We start from the raw sequence: 24,408 nt of genomic DNA, 5'->3' as shown, positions 1-24,408 counted from the left end.
AATGAGAAAATATTTTCTCATGACTGAGACTTTTTTCCACTTTGACCCATGCATTCTTTCCTCTTCAAAATTCCCCTGTTTTGGCTTTGATTTATAATTGGACATGTGCCCAGTTAACTTTGCGTTTGCACAATCTAGCTGTTGTATAGTCTCTGTTCACTTCTGTTCCAAAAGAGTCATAGTTCAACTGGAAAATCACATGATTCATGTATATATGTATTCTAAGGCTTGACAGGATAAAATTATTGGTTTATCCTAGTAAAGGCAATAAAAAACTTAGGGAAGAAACAATGTCCAGAAAGGCAAGTCAAAAGTGTTACATTTACTTAATGAACAAATACATTCACTATGCAAATACCGTTAGTTTTCCAAAGGAATGTCCTAAAACATGGATTAAAACAAAGGAATATATAAAAAAAAATCTGTAGAACAAAAAATGTGGATAGAAGCTTAGAGCAGAATTTTTTAGATTTAGAAGACAGATAAATTCAAGTCTAATATCTTTAATATATTCATTACGTTAAAGGGTTAAGAAATCATGAAGAGTGGCTTCCTGGGTCCTGGGGCAAAATTCTTAATGTCTTTTGACAGCACTCAGACCATGATGATATGGGATTTATATGAAGGAGAAAGCTATTTTGTACACATTCAATGAGTTGTCTTCCCCATTTTTAAGTGAATACTGACATGTATTGTATCATTCATTTTACTCCGTAGGAGCAAAGGTTATGTCACTGTCCCCCATAATCTTGTCATAGGCAATTCTTCATGAACAGACACTTTTTAGCTCTTGTCCTTTAGCCATGAAGAATCTTAAAAGCATAGGGCACATTTTTAGCGAAGCTGATGAGATTTTTGTAGATCATACAGTGAAGATCTTACCTACTGGATGAGAGAAGGAACAATAGAAAGAAGTAGACTGAAGGCACAGAGCAAGGACAGTTCTCCCTCTGTCCTTTCCAGGCTAATAGAAAATAAAAAGGAGAGTTGGAGTTTGAAGCACGAGGGTACCACATTATGCCCCTCTGAGCATCCGCTTCCTCATTCAGCCTCTCTTCCAAATTTCAAGGTACTCATGGCAAATGAACAAAAAAAAGATTAGTATTCAGACTGATTTGTTAAGCTGGGTTCATCCTGAGTGTACAACACAATCACATGGATTTAGGTTTGGAGCTGGCGTCTGTCTGGCGGGACAACTTTGCATAAGCCAGCATAGACACACTGTAACTCAGGAAAGAGAATAAGTCTCTGAAGCCCTGCTTAGAACAAACACACCGGTATTTCTGTAACTCTGTGGGTGTCAGCCTAACCGGATAAACAAGGTCCTCCTGTGTCTCATTACAGATAGGATCCAGCAGGGTCATTGGCTTGTGCTTTACCTGACAACGTCAGTGGGGTCCCAGCTGGTGGTGAGGCCAGCCTCATGCCTGAGGACAGCAGTGTGGGGTTTGGGGATGCTCCATACATTTTGTTCTAGGCTGAGAATCCATGAGAGGGCCTCTGTGCTGCTACAAGTGAGCCAAATACAGCTGAATAGTGTGCATTTACCACAGTATTGTGCCTGTTTGCTGGTATAGCATGGGCAAATCCCATTTGCAGGCAGGCCAGCAGAGTAAAGACAGCTGACTACATACAAGTCAGAAGACCTGCTGGAAGAAAGGATACTCTGGGATAAAATTCCCCTTGTGTTAATCACTGCAGATCAACGCTGCTTCTGGGAAACAAAGAGTTTGGGTGAGGCATTTTTACAGACATCATGAAGATCATGTGTGTACATTTAGACAAAACTAGCAGCACAATCAGCTATTCCTTGAAAATAGCTCAGGTTCAGCAGAATTGTACAGGAGAGCACAAATGTGCATATATTCAGGTGAAAGTATGAAAAAACCTTGTTTTCTTTGGAGCCAAATAGAAAAGTTTTCAAACCCAGGTCACATAAACAATAAAATTGTCTTGGAACCAGCACTATATAATACCAATGAAACCCATGCGTTTCAATTGAAGGTAATATTTTAGTTTGTTTCTGCAATGTTGCTTTGAGGGATTACACTTTTTTTTTTCCCCAATATATTGGCAATCCTTAACGTTGGACTCAGTTTCTGTCCTCTAGCACCTATGGCACGAGGGGGGAATTTTGCTATTTGGAAGCAAAGGCACCAGCTGGCCAAAGGGCCAAGGTGAGAGCACAGGAAGGCAATAAGAGTCACACAGTGTAGTATGGGGTTTGTCCCACAGAGAACAGAGGATGAATGTAAGCAACAATTTTTCACTGAAAGAGCCGGAAAGGAAACAGAGTGAAGGAGTTAGACATTGTGGAAAGAAGATGAAAGAGTGAACAGGAGTACAATGTATAGTCTGAAACATCATGTTTTAGCTTACATGAAGAAATACTTCCCTGTACATTCTTTTCAAAGTCAGAATGATGTATCAGCTGTAGCCCAAGCAGCCTGAGCCCATGGTCTGTGTACACAGGGAGGTCTCCCAAGACTGCAAGATGAGGTAGGGACCAGTAAGAAATACATCCCCATCGTATTTCCGGAACACCTCAGCCCAGTCCGTTTGTAATGGTGTGGTTACAAAGAATGGGGCAAAATCTAAAAACCCATCTCACAGACCTAAGGCCAGCTGCTTCCTCTCCTTGTTTAAAATAGAAATGAGGCCAGTCTTGCAGGAAAAATTCCTATTTACCATTCAAAAGTATTGCGTGCAAGCTTTGGGCTGCATTCGAGTGTTGTGTTCATAACAGACTTCCTCATTATTTCTTTAAAATTAATGGCAAGCCGTAAGAGACTTAGTTCAAAACTGCATCTTAGGGGACTTTTTGCACCTTTATTAAAGACTTTTGAAGATCTCCCTTTTTCAGTTAGAGATAGTGAATATTTCCCTGTTCAACTTGACCAGAAGCCACCAAGGCTAACTTTTCACATGACATTTCAGCTGGGAACTGGCCATATGAGCTAAAATGCACATCAGTGAAAAACTGAAGTGCGTGGATAAAGAGAGCTAAACCTTCGAGGGCCACCAAGCAGAAGGGAACAAGGGAAGGATGTGCAGTCAGCACTTCTCAGGTGGAGCCCTCAACCAGCACTGCTGACTTTCACCTTAGTGACAGCAGAGATCAAGGAATAATCCGCTGGTATTTTCTAAATATGCTGCAGTGAGATCAGCTGAAATAAACTTTATGTAAAGTGAGCGAGTAGGCCCCAAATATCCTAGCAACTGTGATGGACATTAAATGTGAAATGAAGTGGTTTTAAAAATCCTGCATGGGCTTTTACAGCCTCCTCTCACAAGGTTAGCTTTTGTAAGCTGCTGCAAAGCAGATGACAGTTAGAGACCTTCCCACAGCAGATGATTTTCACCCACAATTAAATGCAGGTGCAGACCTACTAATTATGTGGTTATCAGTCTAAAAACGGTAAAGATGCAGGCATAATTATTTGTATCCATAGCTTTGTATCCGCTGAAGGTCACATAAAGAATATGCCTGAAACGGAGGTCATCAGCTGATGTTAGGTGTGGATACTTACCCCAGCTATAAGCCATGTCTGAAAATTCATGCTACCCACCCTGAAAAATAAGATAAATGCAAAAGAAGTATGTGTCTGTATCCATCAATCTATCTCAAACTTTACTGCAAAGTGTTGTTTCCTAGGACTGAGGGGTAAGATACCATTTCAGAAAATAAATATGACCAGTCAGACATTCCAGTTTTGACCTTTTACTATCACAAAGGAGGAAGAATTGCTATTGCTTGAAGTTTATTCATGCAATTCAGTTATTAATGGTGAGTAGTTGCTCAGGAGTCATTTGTGATCACGCTCACATTTTTATCTTTAATCAGAAAGAGAGGTCTGTATTAAAATCATTCTTGGCGAATAGACTCAGGAGTACAGGCTCATAATAGGTGTGATCCTGCAGACAGATGGGGCCAAAACATTAGCAAGCCAAATGCTTGGCTTAAAACTTCACAAAGTTTGCCTGAAAAGGGCAATGACCATTTCTTTTAACTCTATGAAAAGAAAAGAGCAGCTCTCCCCAGCCCAGGGGGTGGAAGTGGCCTTTCAGCCATCCACCCGACGGATAAACAAGAGCAGAGAGAAGGAAAAGAAAGCATTAGCAGCCAGAGTGTGCATGATTTATGTTTTGTTAAGCTCAGTTAAGTCTCTGGCCAGCACTAGCTCATACCGTGCCCATTCACACGGATGTAGACCTCACTATTTACTCTTGGTTTCAATGGAAATGAAATGCTTACATTACCAGAACATGCATCTGAAATAGAGTCTTCCACTGTAGCCTTGGAAAAGCAGTGAAGTAAGCAGTGGTGGTATGCAAAACCTGGCCAGGGAGCTGTGGGCTCTGTCAGCACACAGGTCATTTTATTCCTTCTTATTTACTTATGTTTGGACTGTAGCAAAATGAAGTTTGTTCTATTGAAAAAGAGCCTACTGACATCTTTTCCCTCTGTGAGTTCAGTTCACTCACTAGAGTGGAGAAGCGTATCGTTTGCTTTTACCACTAAAGGATTCCAGTGTGCAAAGATCATTACCAAACTGCTGCCTGGAGCGGCTGCACAAATCATTCATCCCTGATACATATTTACAGCCATCACCTCAAGTTTTTTCAGTGTTGTTGCATAGAAATGCACATGTAACACCATAGTCGTAGTGTGTTCAAACCTGAGCAGTGCTCTTAGAACATGGGTCTCACACCAGATCTGTGATCACACATGGTTATGGGGAACCAAAACATGATGCGTTCAAAGGGACTTTCTGTCACTGTGTGTCCCCTAGTTTCAAGTGACAGCTGAGGAGCATTTGAGTCTCCGAAGCATTCCTGTTTCATTTGAGCTACTCAAATAAAAGCACTGACTGCAGTTCCTTGGATTATTAGTTTTACTTTATTCTCCTTTGCCTGGTAAACTTGGTTTCCTGCCCTTTGCTATAGCTAAAATGTCAGCTAGCAGAAATGATTTGTTTTCAACGTTGTACACAGCCCAGTTCTCTGTTATGTTAAGTCTATTGAAAGATAAACTTAAAGATCAAAGCAAATTTCTGTTCCCGTGGTTTATTTCATCTAGACGTGAGCACTGTGTGCTAAAGATTTACTCCTCCTGAGTCTTCTGTTGTTTATCTGTTTCAGCTGTTCCATCTGTCAGACCATCTGCCTCCCAATGACCCCATTTCTCCTTCTTTTCCCCTCCTGTTTGTATTACAGGTCCATACATTCCGAGGTCCACACTGGTGTGAATACTGCGCCAACTTCATGTGGGGTCTCATCGCTCAGGGAGTGAGGTGTTCAGGTAGCCCTTCAACATCTTCTGTCATTCTCTTGAAATGCTCACACACCTCTCCCACCCCAGCATGCACCCTGCTGGTAGGGTAGGGATTACTTTACAGAACAAGGCATTAAATCCTCCTGTGTAACTTAGACTGTTGTCATTTACCCCATTAGCTGGTTTAGAAATGAAGCCACCAGCCGCTGATCACTGAGGATGATATCCTTTCGGTAGTACCTTGGTCATGTGTGTGCCTTGGTGTATTGATCTTTATTGATAACTTAACCATAAAGGATTGATCTTTATGGTCAAGTTATCCCTGAATGCCTTAAGAAACAAGCCCTGGAAATGGCAGACCCAGCCAGCAACTAGGCTTCATAACTCATCATTTTGCCACCAATTGCTGAGAAATGCCTTTGTCTGCAAAAAGACTGTCACCTCTTTCCTATAAAAATACCATGCATTGCTGCAAGCCTGAAGAATCCCACCTTGAGGGAAAGCAAAAAATGCAACCTTCATTTTCATAGAAGGATTAGTTTTCTGGTGCCACTATAACTATGAATTAGCATTTTAATCATGCTTTAATTATTTAAAATTTGCTTGTTCTTTTGTGGAAAATAATCATCTTGATAAAGTGCAATAATCATCACATCATGAGCTTTTGGATTCAGCAAGGAAAAGTATTTAAATGCACTGCAAATGAGGTTTCATTCTTTCTACGGACCTTCAATCCCTTCCATGTCTCACCTGAATATGCTTCTGTCTTACCTCTCCCTGCCCTGACCTCCAGGCATTCCTGATCTCAAATTGGCACTGAACATATCCAGTCCTGACATCTGCCTGTCTTGGACAGAGGAGTTGGTTGTTACATAAAATTCAGACCACAGTTTGAAGGTTCAAAATACCTTTTACAGATGCACAGTTTTAATAAGTGCAGTCTCAGCTACTGCTAAGTCTTGTCTGCCTGTAGATGAATAATGGTAACACAAAGAATATGAGGACATTAAAAAAGAGGAAGAGAAACAGTAGTTTGCTTCTCAGGCTATTTGATCTTAAACATGTGCAAAAACTTACTTCACTAATGCATAAAATATTAAACTTATTAAAAGGCTTATTTATTTAGGATGGAACATAACATTCTGCCTCATTAAATTGCAAACATTTAACTCTAAGTAAACAGATGCATTTGTATTTAACTTTACATGCTTGGAGAACACCACTGGAAACAATACAGGGAGGCTCCTGCCTGCAGCTGCTCACATTTGTTTAGATTTCACAGAACAATAATGTATTATGCAGTAATAACTGTATGGAAAAACACACAAACACCAATGCAATTCCATTAAGTGTGTAGGTGTGTTTGTAGTGATTATATTATTTTGCTCGATTAATATTTCATAGGGAATAATACTGAAATGTGCTGGAAGGAATAGTATAGCTCAGATAATAAATCTACATGAAAAATAGTAAGTAACTTGCTAGTGATGATATTGTGTGCAGTTATCCCAAAGGATACTGTCAATGATGGGCATGACTGGGAAGCCATTAAATTAGGAATCAGAGTTATGTGAGATAATGTAACTCACAGTGGTAGCATTTGCTTTACTAAGGCTTATAAATCCATTTGGCTGAATATTTGAATCTATTAGAAAAATTCAATTTGTGTAGGTGAAGCAGTGATCTTTAAGCTAATAGAAACCCACTAGTGCAACCAAGATTAGGATTTGATGCTGTAGTAAGATACTAAGAACCATTTGTAAAGTGAATCACTTTTTTACATTGTGCTTTTCACAGCATTTTATATTCTTAAACTGACCTACAGACTAAACATAGGGGACACTTCAGTCACCAGTAAAGTGATGAGACAGGGATGCTGATCAGCAGGCTGCTGATGTGGCAAAGGGAGCCAAAATGCAGCACTGCAGGAATGGGGGAGGCACTCCGTCTCAAAGCACTGTCCCAGTTTGAGTGCTCAGGTGAATTTTTGGTCCTTCATCCATTAGCAGCACTAAGCCACAAGCTGGCCAGCAGAAGACAATCATTACTGTTCTAATCTTATAAAAGGCTAAACTATAATACGCAGTAAAGTCCCACGGGTTCAAACACAACACATTGAGGTACATGTCTGGCAGTGAACTAACCCAGACAGCACAGAGGGGTGTGAGGGACATCCAAAGCTTTTTAACAGCTCTGCTGGAGCTCGCTTTGCTCACCATAGATTTTTTACAGATTTCCATGCTCATCTTTCTCATCTCCATTTTATTTATTCTGGTTTTGTTGACTGATGGGGAAGTTATGCCTCTTGCTTGACATGACCCAATGAAATAAATCATTAAACAAGACCTATCAGCATTAATATTAATTAACCTTGCTAATTTTGCTTACAGACTGTGGGTTGAACGTACATAAACAATGCTCCAAATACGTGCCCAATGACTGCCAACCAGACCTCAAGAGGATAAAACGAGTCTACTGCTGTGATCTCACCACGCTAGTGAAAGCCCACAACACCCAGAGGCCGATGGTTGTGGACTCATGCATTCGAGAGATTGAAGCAAGAGGTTTGTGTGCTTAGGTTAAATGAATGATTAAATGAAGGTGACTTAAGTGCTAAGCTAAGGACAGGGTAGTATGCTCATGCCCACTAAAGACAAGATGAAAAGAGGGTTTCTTAGTGTAGGTGATACATTGCTTTCCATTAGGTAGTAAAATTAAATCATGGCATTTCATAATGCAATCTCCTGAAATGCTTTCTGAAACATGTCAAAACATGTATTACGTTACGCTTCTAAAAGGGGTGAACTTTAAAGTGAACTTTAAGTTCATGTCAGTGTGTCTTTGTTCGTTATTTTCTTTTAACATACCTAGGGACACTTCCAATTTCAGAGTAATCAGTTTAAATCAAATCCTTATTAATAATCTTTCCAGACATTATGGGCAAGAGAACAGGAGTGATCAGATAAGTGGGGTCACAGGCAATGTCATTTTGTGATATGTCACAAACTACATAGGGTTTCGTATGATTCTCAGCTGCTGACTGATGGATACCATAGATCAGCTGTTATGTCACAGCCAAGACTCCATCTTGTGACAGATTTTTGGTACACAGACAAGTGGCAGATTGAAGAAATGCCATATCCCTTCCAACACAATACAGTAATGATCACTTATTTTTTGCTTTGGAAAGCAAATGTTTATGTCGTGCTGCCTAAATTTCCCTGTTACTCATAGCTTCAGCACAGGTATCCCGTAATGTTGAACTCATGGCATCCCAGTAATCTGCATGGCAACACGCTGATACTAGCCGTAGGGATTTCAAAGCCACGCATCATCTACTGAAATGAATCAAAGACTTACAAGTAAATCCCCTGCACCGCTCCGTAAAGCTCTACCGGGATTATATCATCATTGCAGAAACAAATAGAATAGTTTTGACTAAAATGGAAGAGCATCACTGCAATGATATAGCAGGAAGCTGTGTTGTAGTTGAGATCTAATCACTTGCACGTTTATTAAGATAAAATCTGTGGCTGCTTTGGTTTTTTTAACATCTTTAAATTTCTTTCTTTAATTGCCATAGAATTACATAAGATACAGGTTTTATTCTTAAGAAAACAGAGTGTATTGAATCTTATAAGTAGGTTTTCACTGTGCACAGTCACAGTTAGGAGTTCTGGGTTTAAAATGAATAATGTACGTGTAACTTTGCTTGTCTTGCTCTGCCTGCTCTGCTGGGCTGCTCTGCATTTAATGTTGGTCTGGAGCAATGAGGGGACAGTTGCGCAAGTAGAAAGGACATACTGAGGTGGAGAAGAATAATATCCATCACATCTATCAATTTGTGTATAAGTAAAAGCTGACAGCTAAACTGGGAACAAATGTGCTTATAGGGAAAGACAGTCTGTTTCTTGCATTGCTATTTATCATTAAGCAACTGGTAAAAGGAAAGGCGACCTCTAAAGCTTTGTTAATTGTAGCCAAATCCAGGAAAATCTCCCATGTAAAATGAATAAGTCATGATAATATCACATGCCCCACCATTAGTAAATTGCAATATTTTCCTCTAACATAACCAACCATGTAGCTAACAAAATCAGGAAGTATAAATTCTAAAAATTCTTTAATATTTTTAAAAAATTACTTAAAATTTTCTTGATCTTTCCTTAAATGCTCCAGAGTTTCACATTATAATTAATATTTTTTTTCACTTACTAGATCTCTTGTTCTTGCCTTATTGGTTTTAAACTTATAAAATATATGTTAAACTGATAAAATATATGTTCGTTACAGAAACTAAGTTAACCAAGAACTTTTTGTTTCAGGTTTAAAGTCCGAGGGCCTCTATAGAGTCTCTGGCTTCACTGAGCACATTGAAGATGTGAAAATGGCCTTTGATAGAGGTATACTTTTTTCTAATCTTGTACAGTTTTAATCCAAGCTTTCAGTCCTAGGACTTTTTAGTTCTTGTGAGGTTTATATAGGCACCATTGCGACAAAACAGGCATATAAGCATTAGTACAGATAGCATCCTGTCTTTTCTGAGTTCTTAAATTAATCTGTAGTCCTTTCCATAAGAAGTCATATTTCATAGTTGGAAGGAATAATTAAACAGTAACTAATGGTAGGCAGAAGGCTACGTGCTCAGGGGACTGGATGGTTCCTCAACTTAGCAGCACAGCCTGGGCTCCTAGTTCAGGTATGAGCCTAGATAGTACCAGGGGAAAAAAATTGTAGTCCTATCCTTAGTAGATTTAGTAGTGCATTACAATAAAATAATGTAGTTATGAGAACCAGAACTTCAACTGGAAAATCATTCTGTATGCAGCCTTGTAGAAAGCACCACACCACTGTGCATGTGATTGCATCTGCACAACAAATGAGAGGAGCATTAAGGAGATTAATTGTATACCATGTTGAAAATCTAATAATTAGAACACTGCCTGATTACCATCCGAGTAGCCCTTCTAAAATGATTTAGCTCATTACATTGGTTCTGGTTGTGCACACAATCTCTGCTCATGTGTAAGTACACATTGAAGTATACATGTAAGTGGGTGCAGAGTATGGATCATCAACAGAAGTACATTTTCAAGTACATTTAAGAAGTTACATAAATACTCTTCTCCTTCCCCACAAATAGTGTTTTCCTTCCTACTTGATTTTTTTCAGTTATTACATGTAACATGTTTAGGGAGACTGACATAGTCCAATGATTGTAAGCCTGTGGGCATGAGGCAGGTCCAGGTCAAGCCAGAGTGGGTGAGGGGACTGACCAGACACAGGGATGGCCATGGTGCAGCTGAAGACAGCTACATGTTACTCAAGCAAGGACTGGGGTCCCACAGGCAAGAGGTGAGGGGGCTCCAGGAGTCTGTGCAGGGCCAGCAAGGTCTATGGGTGGCACATCTTACTGTGCCTGAATACTTCTTTGTTTGAAGATGGTTTGTCATGCATACATCACTGGAAATTCCAACTAGGGATTTCCAAAGTTACTATTTTCATGCTGTACTGAAATACCCTTTAAAAATAATGCATATTTGAAAATGTCTTGGATGATACAAATCTGAGCATAAACACATATACACACATAGGCGAAAGAGAGAGATGCACACTGATATATGACTTCTATCATGGGAAGATATATTTTGCAGATGTGCCATGTGAAGCAGTGCTACTGAGAGGGTCACACTCCCCATGGGTCCCACTCTGCTCTCTGCAGGTAGACCTGGCCTGGCAAACCCTTTTGATCTGTGTGTTAATTCTCCTTTAAGTATCTAACCTGAATGAAACCCAGGAGAAGCACAAGTTGGAGAGGAAAGACTTAGAAGAAAGCAAACGGAGATTTATGTCTAAGCATGACTTTAATACTGCTGCAGCTGTACTTCCTTTGCTAATGCTTTGAACCATTGGAGTCAGTTCAGTTTTACAGACAGCATATCTTTTATTATTGCCTGTGCTCATGGCATAATCTGGCAATACACACTTGAATTAGACCCGCAGCAAGGAAGAAAGCATGATTTACTGGCAAAGAAGACAGCACCTAGAAAGAGAAAGAATAAGGTCAGCAGCAGTATCATATTTCCAAAGGAAAAAGAGAATTGATAAATATGGAAGTAGGGAAAGCAAGAACTGAGTTGCATACAAAGGCTGTGGGGGAAACCATTTGGCATAAGTTGATAAAAAGCTGTGTCTTAATTTTCTTTAAACAGTCTCATGAGGGAAAAGGGCTAAGAAAGGAAAGAGTGTTGCCATGAATAATGCTGAAAGCAGTGGAACAGGGAACCTTGTTATGAGAATTGCATGACTAGAGACCGCTCAGAACTTTCAAAACTTTGCAGTTTTGAAAATTTTTTTTCCCCCTGAACTGAGATGGAAAAGCAGAAGGAGTTGGGGGTTTGGGGGTTTTTTAGCAGGAAGGGGTTAAAGAAAACCAAAGTAGACTTTTTGTTCTGACTTGAGGGCTGTGCAGATAGAAGGTGGATGTCAGCTGGCAGAAGGTTGAGTTGGCAAGATGCTTCCACCCTGACAGCTCAGGGCTTGCTTCCCTCTCAGATCCAAGTTTACAGAGACAGGCATCCCTCCGCTCCTTTGTATCCCAGCCCCAAGGATCACTTTTCTGCTGCCTGGTTACCCCTGCTTAGCTCTAGAAGCCAGAGCAGCAGTGAGTGGACTGTCCTAAGGATGTGCAGTATCCCAGATCTCTGAACCAGGTGACAGAGCTGGGACGGAAGGGAGCTGAGACCCAAGTCTCACCTTCAGCAATGCCTGGAACACTTTTGTTCAAATTTCACTTTCTGCTCGAAAGGTGAAGTTTCTGGGAGTTTCAGAGCTGTTGTTTCCACATTCATCATGGGAAATTAACATCTTTGCAAAAGTAAAAAAAGGCAAAATAAAGGAAAAAACTGTGTCTGAAATAGCAGGTGGAAAATTCCTGATCAGTTCTGATTAATAGATAGGTGTTGCAGCAGAAATAGCCATATCTGTGGCCACATCACTATCTCAGACATCTCTGGAGCACACTGCATATGGTTTCAATAGAGCTTGGGGTAGTGGCTGTCAAAGTTGAAGCTGAAAGCAGGGATATGAACCAGAAAAGAGAACTCTTTTAATCTAATGGATAATCTTGGCATAACACTAGAGGATGTACACTGGCCAGGAATAGATTTAGTTTGACAATTTAAAGACCATTTTTAACCATCTGAAAGCAAGGCTGTGAAACAACCTTGTAATAAGAGTAGGGATAAAAACATTAACTAGTTTTGAAATGGAAGTTGAGGGTTTATGAGAAGGATTATATGGCATGGTGCCTGCAGCAGCAGAGCACTCTGCCATTACAAAGGTCCCTCTTAGCCCATTCTTTCTGAGTCAGTCCCCAGGCACCTGGCTGGAATGCCAGTGTGCTTTTGCATCTCTGGAAATACAGCTTTTAATAAATGGGTTTGAAAATAAACAAGCAAGTAGTCCTCTCATTTTAATGTGCAGGTTGCATCCTTCAAATAACGCCATCAAGCTTTCTGATTTCCCAAGCTCTTTGTCAAGCCACAGCAGCCAGAAGGCAGTACAGGGATGATGCAGGGCTGACTTGGCCACAAGGTACCCACCTCTCCTACTGATTTCCTGTGCAGCTGAAGGGGCACAGTGAAGAGAAACCAGCCCTCCCTATGACTGATTTTGCTCTACCAAAGGGACACTCACTTGTATCCAAAGAATTATAGCAAGAACAAGAAAGCAAAGGCAGTTTTGAAAGTTAACATCACAGGAAGGGAATGGGATCCTACATAATGTTATTTGGGCTCAATAAAGCTGTGATAGTTTTAAAACAGGGAGATCTAAACTAAGACTCCCTTCTAAACCCTGAGCAGTGTAAATACCCCTACTGTAAATTAGCATTAGGCTCTCTGAGGCACTGACAATGTTCCATTTTAGTGATTTTTTGTAATGAGAAGGAGGGGAATAATGTGGATTTATGTAATCTGGTGAATGTTGGTGCTGTAGAATGACAGTTGCTCTCTGTCAGCATTGTTGAGCTGTGGTGTTGTAGCATCCAGAAAACCCTCATTGTGCACTTTATCCACACAGCTGCCATTGTCACCAATGCATTCCGTCCTCCCACTTGTTTGTGTGGCTGGCTGGTACAATACGCTTGCTAAAAATATGATACTGTTAAATATTACATGAGTACTTAGAGGCATCCTAACTCATACACACTTTTCTTTGCCAGTGTAGCTGAAAACCTGTCAAATGCAAGGAAAAAAAAACCCACAAAGCAGCACGTTAGCATGGCAAAGGCTCTGCCATGAAAACAAAGTGTTAAGGAAAAAGGAACTTACATAGAAATGTAATTCAGTATTCAGAAAGCATAGCTGAGGCTTTAAGAATGTAATACTCTGTTTTGTTCTCTAATAAAACTATTGATATATATTTCTATAGCCTCCAAAGTCAGCTGAAACCTTTAAGGAACAGAATAAAGACTTTCTTTGTCTTCAGCTGTTCAAACTTCAACATAATGCAACAAAATACATCGAGAATCAGAGTAACAGAGAAAGAGAAATGACAGGGTTTGAGTAGTATTACATTTGTAAAGCTGAAAATGAACAAAAAAATACAAAATGTTATTTAAGATTGTATAAACTTATGGTCACTGCAATGATACTGAAAATACAAATTACAGTCTGAGTCACTGTACTGAAGGGTGAAAAAAAATGATTGTGGTAATGCAGAAGGTACCATATGAAATAGATGTAGCTTATACAGTATGCTGCTGCAGAGGATCCTCTGTGAAACATGTGTCATGACTTCACTGAAAATGAATTTCAAGGACTTTCAATTGCTGAAACTGAAAGCAAAAGGAAAAGAAAACCCAAAATCTACCAAACTATGATTCTATGAAAGTAGAGTAAAAATCCTCCTCCCCCTACATAACCACTGCAGAAACATGTAGGAATATTTCAGCAGCTGCATTGTTACACTCACTTTAAAATAATCTTCAGTGCATTTCCAATAGCTGTATATTTGTCTCTGAAGTGAAGAGAAAAATCTCTGACTCAGGAATTAATGCATTTTTCCTACAGCAAGCAAATATGTAAGTAAGAGGGATGCTAGAAGTACACTGTAGTTTGAAGTACCTCTAGCTGAAGTACCCCTTTAAGGAAGCTTGCTGGGCTGCTTTGTAAAGTACTAAATAAATAACACTTCCATTTAGTGTACTGGTGACCTGGATAATAGATGCAACCTTCTGCTTTTCTGTATCTGTTCTGATGCAGCTGCTGGCTCCTTAGAGGTATCTGTTTTCAGTGGAGCATTTTGAGTGCTCAGTGTCCATCAATTAAATAGAGCTCTCCACACAAAGCTTTACAAGACTAATGCTACTGTGCCTGGAACGTGTGGATTAAACAAAAGATTGGGGCAGTGTAAACATCCTCCTAGGGCTTATTGATGCTGTATTAAATTAAATGCTGATGGATGTATTCAGACTGCTCAGCTGCATCAAGAAAGGCTGTTTGTTTTAAACACTTAAGCATATAATCTCCTCTTGATGAGAACATGTAGTGCTATTAGTCTTAATGAGAATTATGTGCATACATTGGACAGGACATATCCCTTCAAGATTAATGCCGTAGGTTTCTAGAAAATGTCTACAATCAATATAAACTCTTTTACCCTGCCGTGAAAGTCTTGTCACCATCTTAGACACCGTCTATCAAGCTTACCCACTCATCTGTCTGTATCAGGGCATGTCTACAAGTACTACTGAGAGACAAGCAAGGCGATGGCTTTACTGCATGTCATCACCTCAGTGGTGACAGCCAAAGCTTGTGCTTCACCTCTTGGGAGACACAAACAAACTCCTCTCTCGTGTTCAGGCAAGCAGAACCTCACAGAACCCTACTCACTGTATGCTCCTAATTTTCACCACCTCCTGTGAGAAAAGAGCTTATATCTTTACTTGAAAGGTAGGAAATAAGGACTACGGGGTATAACTGATGTCAAAGAAGCCTGAGATAAAGTTGGGGGTTAAATCCAAACAGCCCCAGCCCCTGCCTAACCAATGTCCTATCCCATCTTCCTACTGGAAGGGCCAGGAGGGGAGGACAGCAGAATTTCTTGGTCTGGAGAAAAATCTGGGCATGAGGATACTAGGTAGTTCAGAACAGAGGTAGTCATTTGAAATTGAAAAATAACAGTGATCAGCCTCACTGATAGTTCTTGTAATGTCACTCACTGCAAGCCGTGCGTTGGTCAAAGGTTTACCAGCAACACTTGTAGATGTTAAACTCATGGGATTAAAAGTGCTTTGTAATGAAGTTCTGACTGTGTTACAGTATGCGGCAAACAAAATGTATGTCTTTTCAGTTGCATAATTCATCTATTTAACTTTTCCTGCATTATAAGCATCTGTATTCATTTAACAAATTCTGATCCACATTTCAGAATAAATTGTACAGCTAAATGCCATAGCATGTCTATTTAAATTCAAATCTTTGCAATAAGTAAGTCAAATATTGAGAGATTAGAGGACATCCAGAAAATAAGGCAGCTTTCTTCCTAGCTAATCAGTATAGATAGATTGATGCAGATTTACAAGATTTGGATGTTTACTCTGACTTTACCCACTGATCTCCTGAGGATCACTGAAAATTTATGTTATTTCTCTGTGCCTCTGTTTCCCTGAGTGAAAAATGAAAAGAGTGGTTCATACTCCTGTGCATTGATCTGTAGATACAAAATACAACATCAGAACCAGTAATTAATAGCTTACTCTCAGTGAATGGGCTAAATTCAATACATATATTATTAACATGATTTTTCATCCAACAGTAAAACATTATGTGTGAGATGGTAAACTGCGGATATTGTTGATGTAATCATCAGCCCCTCCAAAAGATGCAAGCAAATTAATTGTTTGCTAAAAGATAAAGAACCTACCATTCCTCATACATATACAGTGAATTTGGTAGCAATATATTTTCATTTAAGCCTTCCAAATGCTATCAGGTTGTTTTTTCCTGTCAGATTGGACACAATAAATCTACATTAGAAGCCTTGTCTTGCTTCAGTCAAAATTAGCCTCGTTTCAAAAAAGATTTCTTCCTCCTCTTCCAGATGGTGACAAGGCTGACATTTCTGCCAGTATTTATCCAGACATAAACATCATTGCGGGAGCACTGAAGCTATACTTCAGAGACTTACCCATTCCCGTGATCACCTACGACACCTATTCCAAGTTCATAGAGGCAGCAAGTAAGTATTGCATAGTAATTTGTACCAATCTTTAATTACATTTCCCATCCATAGAGCTGTCCATGTTAAAGAAAAGGAAGACAGGTAACAAATTGGAAGCAAGGGCATTGTTCTGTTCAGTGCATCTCTCCTATTCCCATCTTACACAATAAACTGTTTCTTAATTGCTAATCAGATGGGACACCATGCAGGATGAAAAAATAAAAGTAAATGTAGGGTATCAAAATAACTGACCAGTTTCAGCAAGTGTGGTTTCAGTACCAGTCAGTGAAGCCAAGGCATGCCCTGGGATAGGGTTTTTCTTGAAAATGACTCAAATTCTCTTCCAAGAGGGAGAATGTCCACTGCCATTGCAAGGACTGCATCTGACCCTGGTAGGATCCCGGGACTGGTATCATGGCCACAGTTCTGGCTGACAATGCAAGACCAAGTAATGAGTGAGGGGTAAGGGCTGAGTGGACAGTGTGAGCCCTGATTGGGTGTCCCATTTCCCCACAATTTTGCCTCAAATTCTGCTCTCCAGGACACAGCCTTCTACTTAATGATAGTCCTTAGTGAAAATTCACCAGATGGATTGCATCAAACTTGGTTTATTAGCAAAAATGTCAAAGACCTGAAGTACCTAAGTAAAATGCTTTCTTCTTTAAAAAAGTATCCTTAACAATTTTGAAATGGTACCCTGTGTATCAATAAGCAGCAGGAAGGGTGGTCTGTCTGTGTGACTGTGCTGTCTTCCCTTCCCCTCTGGCTTACCCCACCTGCAACCACAGGTACCTCTCTCCTGCACTATCCTCTCCCTCCTTGGCAGAGAAATTATTGTTTCTTGTCACTTATCCAGCAAAGAACTTGCCCAGAGGAAGCAGTTCCTATCATGTCAATGCAACAATCTCTTAAAAGCAGGATATAGAGATTCTTAATTTTCTAAAATGTTGGGGTCCTGGTGCCATTTGTCTGAAAAGTCATGCAGCAAATATCTCTGACTCAGTTCACAGCTTAAGAATCTGTACTTTTCATGTAAAACACTTGTAAATCCTGATCAGATTTTTAGAGAGATAGGCAAACATTCTTAAATGAGCACTGATGCTCTCCCATCACTGATACCTACATATTTAAATATGTTCAGAAGTCTCTGTTTATCCAATTCCATGTCATTTCAATCTCTAGCTAAACTTACATATTCAAGCATAGTCTCCAAAGGCATATGCCCACACTCTCATCTGGTTTTGAAGCTTAATGGAAGTAATCTTACATAAGATTTTAGAGAGTCAGTTCTGGGCAGAGTGTGATGAAGCACTTAACAAAGCTCAGGTACTGTACCCATACAAGCCTGTAGGTAGAGCTACACACCATAAAGGTAACTATTGGGTGGTCTTTGTTGCTGGTTTCTTTGTAATGCTTTTTTTTGTTGAGGATTCCGCAGTTGCTGATAAGCTCCATGTTTATGAGTTTAATATTTATCCCTCCAAGCACACTCAATGGCTTGTGAATGACTCCATAATAATAAGTTCACTTCCTGAATTATGGCTGTTTACAAATGGAAAGCCCTATTAGTATTAATCCTGTTTGGTGTTTTAACAGAAATCTCCAATCCTGATGAACGACTAGAAGCAATACATGAAGTGTTGATGTTACTCCCTGCTGCTCACTACGAGACACTTAGATACCTAATGATTCATCTCAAAAAGTAAGTTAATTGGCATGCAGGATAGTTCTTGAAGAGCTTAACAATTTTCTGCTTTGAAAGAGAGAATTACAGAAAGTGCCAATAAAGCTTCCATTAGGGCACTGCCACTGAAACAATAATGTTATAAATCAGCAGACAAGCTATGTTGTATGTGTAAATGTGTAGAAGCTATGCACATATACAGCATAGATCCTTTTGCTTGCTGGCAGATCAGTGCAAACCTTTGAAGAGTTAATTGAGATTTGTCACGCTTTTCTGAAACAGATAGTATCTGAAAAATACGGGAATGGCAGGTACTAGATGTACTGCAGTAAGTCACTAGCTCATGCTTTGCTTCTGCCTTCCCTTACCTCCTGATTTGTCTTCTTGAATGATAACCCTAAAAGGAAAGAGCTGTCTCTTGCGAGTTGTTTGCTCACATCACAGTTAAGCCAAGAATCAAACAAGGCCTATTTTTATATGACTAGTAAAAGAAATACAGGCCCTTACCCGTTATATTTGTTTTAGTTTTAAACACACTCTGCTTCATTCACTTTACAAAGCTTTTTTAGGCATACATAACACATACATACAGATTCATACAGCCTATATTTCATTATCTGAAGTAACTTGGGAGTGTACTACGAGTTTTCTATGTTTTCAGCTAGATACTTAGGAAAACTAGGAAGTGCTCCAAAGAGGATGCCCCACTTTCACTGATTTCAAACAGAACTGTTTTGCAAAACCGTGCTGACTCCGCTTTGCTACTTTGGGTATTTACATGGCCCAGGAAATCTTCTTTGTAAGCTTTCAAAAATCAAAGCTGAGTAAAGACTGGCACTGTCATCTCAAAGCAGGCCTTCATTAAAAGATGTACTGCCTAAGATGACCCTCGTCTCTGGTTGAAGTTTATAGTTCTACTTGGAATCAACAGAAGAGGGGATAAGGCAGGATGGAATACTTACCTTTTATACAGCAAACCTTTGATCTTTGGTAAGTGGTCCCACCACTTGCACCACAGTTGCAAATTTGAAGTATTTTCTGGGTTTGATCTGCACCATTCTGCACTGTTAATGCCAACCTACAAAGAAAAAGGCCTCAAGTCACGTAAAATTCCATCAGAGAGCTTGTGTGAAGTGCATTTCATGCTCAATCAGGTTCTCATTATGCAGAGACTTTTCCTCATTTTGAGTCAGCTCAGGTCATTACAACTGAGTAATTTTTCCTTTCGATGAGACATTACTGGGGCATGCCGGAACTTCTTCGGACTCTGCAGAAATGAGATGTGCAAATATAAACCCTTGTCAGCACACACACATGGACAACTCGGGATGAACCATGCTGGCTTTTAAGAAAGCCCATGGAGGCTGTAGACGAGCGACTTACAGAATCAATAACAGGCAAGTATTAACTTGCCTTCCTTCTTTTTCATGAACTGCAGCACAGGCTTTTGTTCAGCTGTTGAGCTGAGCTATGGATGAGACAGAAATAGTCCAAACAGCTGATCAAGCTTCTCTCTCAAATACCTGCAAGTCACGCAATGTGTTTCCTCTCCCAGACCATACCATTCAGTGTCTGCAAGGAAATCAAGTTTGTTTGCTCACATCACAGTTAAGCCAAGAATCAAGCAGAACCTACTTTTTTATGCATATTAGTTCCTATAGAGAATTTGTTTGAATATGAAAGAGGAAATGATCCTTTAGGTTCAGCCTATACTGTTCTGTAAATTAAACATAGAGTCCCAACTCCAGCCCCATAGGGCTCTTCCTGCGTGGAGAAAACACATGCCCATTCAAGAAGTCTATGCAAAGACTGCAGGATCACAGCCTCTACACCAGCACTGTTTCTCAACAGAAAAGGAACTGCACTGAGTTGTTGCACGGTGAAATACAGCAAAGGACAATGACAGCAATGAAAACTGAGTTTGTCAGTCCATGACTTAATTTTTTTTTTCACTTATCTCTGTGATAACTTTTTGCTCAAAACTGAAGGGAATATGATAGCACGAGCAGTCCCCCATGTGGTGAAATATGTACAGCTCCATCCATGGTGACGTTGCAGTGAAGCTGTGAATCTCCTCTGTTTTCTCCCTATGCCAGCAAGCACTCCTGCACAAAGATCCTAGGAAGATGTATGTGGCACTGAATAGCTGTTCAACATCTGTGCTGCATACATCCACAGACAGAAAGCAGAATGTTACACATACACTTGCACAGAGGTGGCAGCCATGGTTTGTCTTTTCTGCTTGCAAAGCCCAGACAATGCATCTGTGCTAGATTAGGATGCATCTGTGAGTAGGGGCATTAATGCACTTCTGTCCTGAAGGCAAAGAGGAGCAGGGTTTTTCTGTGACAGAGTCACTCCTTGCAGAAAGCCAATAGTAGGAGCAGGACCTAGTCATCTAAAGACCGTGCAATCAAGGGAAGACTGGATTACTTCTGGTTTCAGCCTGTTCATCCCCTTATGGCATGAGTGAAACCACTGCTGCCCAGCTTGGAATTGCTATGGCCGGGGCAGTATCAGCTGTTCCTAGAAGAGCTGGCTCCAGTACCAGAAGTGGTCCACCCTGGCAGAGGAGTTCCACAGAGAATTTATGCTGGACTTAGTAATAGCAAGTATCTGGTCCAGGAGGACCAGTGACCATTCAAGGGACTGTGGCTGTGTCTACACTGCAGTGCAAAAGCACTCTCAGAACCAAATTTGAATGCCAAAGGCTTGCTGGGACAACACTGATGTGGCCCAGCTCTGTTACCTGGAGGAAAACCTTGAGCACACTTTCCAGCAGGGCTGAATTCTCTGCAGCTTGGCAGTCCTTGGTGGTCTCTGCTCCAGTCACACATAGTTTACCTATTCCTGTATTCTTACATTGTATGACCCATGTCAGTGAACAAAACTGCCTGGGTTCCTTCCTAGAAGTGCTTCTTTTTTCTGTCAAGGATAGATGGCATTTTTAGCAGCCTGACTTCAGCAAGCCCCCTCTCCAAGCTGCTCCAGGACTGAGCCTGCTCCTAAAGTATAACAAGTATAACTCAGCTGTTAGTTGGCCTGAGGCAAAGCAGAAATGTGGGAAGGGGTAGGTTCCTGCATGCTGAAAGCATGTCTGGGAGCACGGGGGCATTGGTAATCAATATAAAATCTGGGTTCATATTTGGGAAGCCCACCCACTCCTCTGGTGTGATGCACACCAAGCACAAAGTGCCAGAGAGCTGTAGTCCCTGTAGCATAGGGGACTGCTTCACACATTATAATTTAAATCATTATTATGCTTTCCAAAAAAGCAATTGCCACTAATTCTTATACCCTAATCATGGAAAAATCACTTAAGAGTCACATGAGGGAAATTTAAAGGCACTGGAAATCTCAGCTCCACCATAGCTGTATTGGACTTGCTGTGGAACAGTTACTATAATGAGCAAAAGTAAAAACTGTTACTGAAAAATGTCCTTATCTACCAATGCTTGATGTGAAGCAGGACTGCACATTAAGATGAGTATATCTTTCTCTTCTGGAAGTAAACAGCTAATTACCTTTCCTTTTTTCCCCTTGTATTTTAGGGTTACCTTGCATGAAAAGGATAATTTTATGAATGCTGAAAACCTGGGAATAGTGTTTGGGCCTACTTTAATGAGACCTCCAGAGGACAGTACCCTTGCGACGCTGAATGACATGCGGTACCAGAAGTTAATTGTGCAGATCTTAATAGAAAATGAAGATGTTCTCTTTTAGACAGGGAGAGGCAAATCTTCAAAGCCACTTGGTTTAAAACAATTCGTTTGAAGGAGAAACATTTCTTTAAATTTTTTTAAACAGAAAGGAAAAAGTTCCTTGACAGCACTTCAATTTCTGCAAAGTTGCAGATGGATGCCAAAATGGTTAGGGAAAGCCTATGTCTCATAGACATATGCCTCTTTGTAGAAGGGAAAAAAAAGGTCAGAAAAAATCCTCTTACCTTGTATCTTTTGCCTTGCCTCAGATGTATATTTGTTTTGAGAAGTTGCAAACAATTTTATTGTTAACTTATTAAGAAACACAAAACGTATTTTAATATGGCTAGAGAAGCAAAAAGGTACTTAATCAGTGTTACTTGTATGCGCCTATACATTTCCCTTTCCACGAGACATAATTATATATGTCAATTGTGAAACAGAACCTATATTATAAAGATATTTTTACTTTACCTAGCTGAAAAAACAGCATTTTATTTTAGCAAACTATAAATCAATGCGGTGCATTGGTTATTTTCCACATAATTTTTCTTGCATTTTTGCTATGATATAATGAAAACAATTACTACTATTGCAGTATTATCCTGACATACCTCTTGTATTACGAGTTTTTTGTTCTCTTGTGTGTACTCCAGCTTTCCTTAAGTTTCTTTGCATTTAGACACTAGCATCCTAAGACTGTACATTTTTAGTCATTTGCTGTTTCCCAAAACACAGTATTTTTTCTCCTTTCTTTTTTTAACTCCCACGTAAAATACAGTATTGAGAATTTCTGAAAAATCCTGGTGGTAGAATGAGTTTCACACACCAGATTTTTCTTGGATTACAGAAATATTAAGTGATGCTGGGACACTGGATATTTTCTGGCCTTGTTGAAAAGTTAGCACTTTTTTGGGTTCAATATGAAGGATTTGGTTTTTCTGTAAAAAGTGAGTTCTGTTTTGTCATGTTTCTGTATTTATAAATGTACAGTAAATCTGCTAAAAATGTAGGTATTTATCTTGAATGTGTTTCCCAATGGTTTGTTTAAAAAAAAAAAAAAAGAAAGAAAAAAGTAGGAAATGTGGGGTTTGGTAAATTTAATTATTACCAAATTTCACTATTTTTTGCCCCTCACACGTTGACCTATGGAGTTCATAGTCTAACTGCAACTTATTCCTAATGTTACAACTCTTTCTCAGCATGAGATTTTTCTGCAAGCATAGAAAACCCACATATACTTTACTACCAAACTCAATTTTCAGTACAAAAAAATACCTAATAACCCTTCATCTTGATCATTTGTATCATAGGCTTGGTAACTCAGTGATGCCATTTCCTGAATTATTTCAGGGAGCACATGTTTCTATTCAAATTGAAAAATACGTGTAACTATGATAATGAAGGGAGGTGGAGGGTATGGCTGTAAACTTGTTGTCTCCTAGAGAAATAACTAAGGGCTAGATAGATTAACCCAGATTGCAGAGCAAATGCTAAATAGTCTGAGTTCCCAATACTTCCATAGATCCTCCTGCCCTGTACAGGACTATTTGTTGTAGGTTATGTACTACTTAATACTGTCATAAAAATGATCTGGAAATGGTTTTATTTTGTGAAGTGAAATATGCTTTGTAATTTATGATAGTGTAAATGGAAGGAGAAATCCCATTAAATGTGTTAAAGAGTTCTGGTGTCTGTCGCTCTGACCAGATGGCAAGCTGCCAGATGAAAATCAATCGCTAATTACGATCCTGACATTGCTGGGAACTTTCCTACTGGGAAAACTTAGAGCAGTTTTACTGAATGTCAGCAGTTCCAGACTGGCACTTGGATGCCCACACTACCACAGCCAAGCCTGTGCACACATTTGTTTTGTGCGACCGTCCTGAAACACCTCTGTGTAAAACTTCAAGTGAGCAATGGATCACAGTATCAATCCAACCAATACCCAAAAATGCCATCGGAGCACTTTTCCACTCCCTTGAACACAAATGTTTGTGTTCAATATTTATTGAATTACCAATGATTTTCTTTATTTTTTCTTGTCAGTTCAGTAATGAGTTGGGTTTTTTTAAGGCAGGAGTAGTATTTTAGAACCCTTTTATTTATTTTTTGTAGGAAGACAGGCAAGCCATTCTGCTTCTCCCTTTCCCTCTACTATAAGCATACTGGTAGCTTTGAAATATCTCACCATCTGGGGTCTTTCACACACATCTCTTCCTAAGGATTCAGTGACAGTACAAACCTGTGTGTTTAAAAATACCCATGCTTAGTGTCTTCAGAGAGCAGACATTCTAATCTGTTGGACAAAGGGAAAGGTATGATTATGCATCGTAAAACACAAATATCTCATGAATTGTTCATGTTTGTGTTGGCGAACTGATTTAACAGTCTCCAGCATCCTCAGCAGCATACTGAGTGAGCATGGAGGTGAAGGGACCTTGTCCCCTCCATACCTCATTAGTGCCACCTTGTGCTCACGCTCCATCTCTTGTCAGACTTGCTGTAGCCATCACTGCTGC

At 39.8% G+C, this 24,408-nt stretch overlaps 1 protein-coding gene across 1 annotated transcript in view; it reads left to right on the top strand.

Moving 5' to 3' along the window:
* The window catches only part of CHN2 (chimerin 2), a 166,584-nt gene extending 143,011 nt beyond the window's left edge, over nt 1-23,573 (top strand). Inside the window, exons 8-13 of the mRNA XM_005144437.3 lie at nt 5,218-5,302; nt 7,666-7,839; nt 9,601-9,678; nt 16,382-16,519; nt 18,098-18,203; nt 21,737-23,573. Coding sequence (XP_005144494.2) covers nt 5,218-5,302; nt 7,666-7,839; nt 9,601-9,678; nt 16,382-16,519; nt 18,098-18,203; nt 21,737-21,908 — 753 coding nt within the window. The 3' untranslated portion in view covers nt 21,909-23,573. The remainder of the gene's footprint in view (nt 1-5,217; nt 5,303-7,665; nt 7,840-9,600; nt 9,679-16,381; nt 16,520-18,097; nt 18,204-21,736) is intronic.
* The last annotated feature ends 835 nt before the right edge of the window (nt 23,574-24,408 follow it).

This window comes from Melopsittacus undulatus, chromosome 1, assembly GCF_012275295.1.
Source record: "Melopsittacus undulatus isolate bMelUnd1 chromosome 1, bMelUnd1.mat.Z, whole genome shotgun sequence".
NCBI lineage: Eukaryota > Metazoa > Chordata > Aves > Psittaciformes > Psittaculidae > Melopsittacus > Melopsittacus undulatus.
The sequence above is the reverse complement of the archived record's forward strand: the minus strand, read 5'-3'. Positions and strand labels throughout refer to the sequence as shown.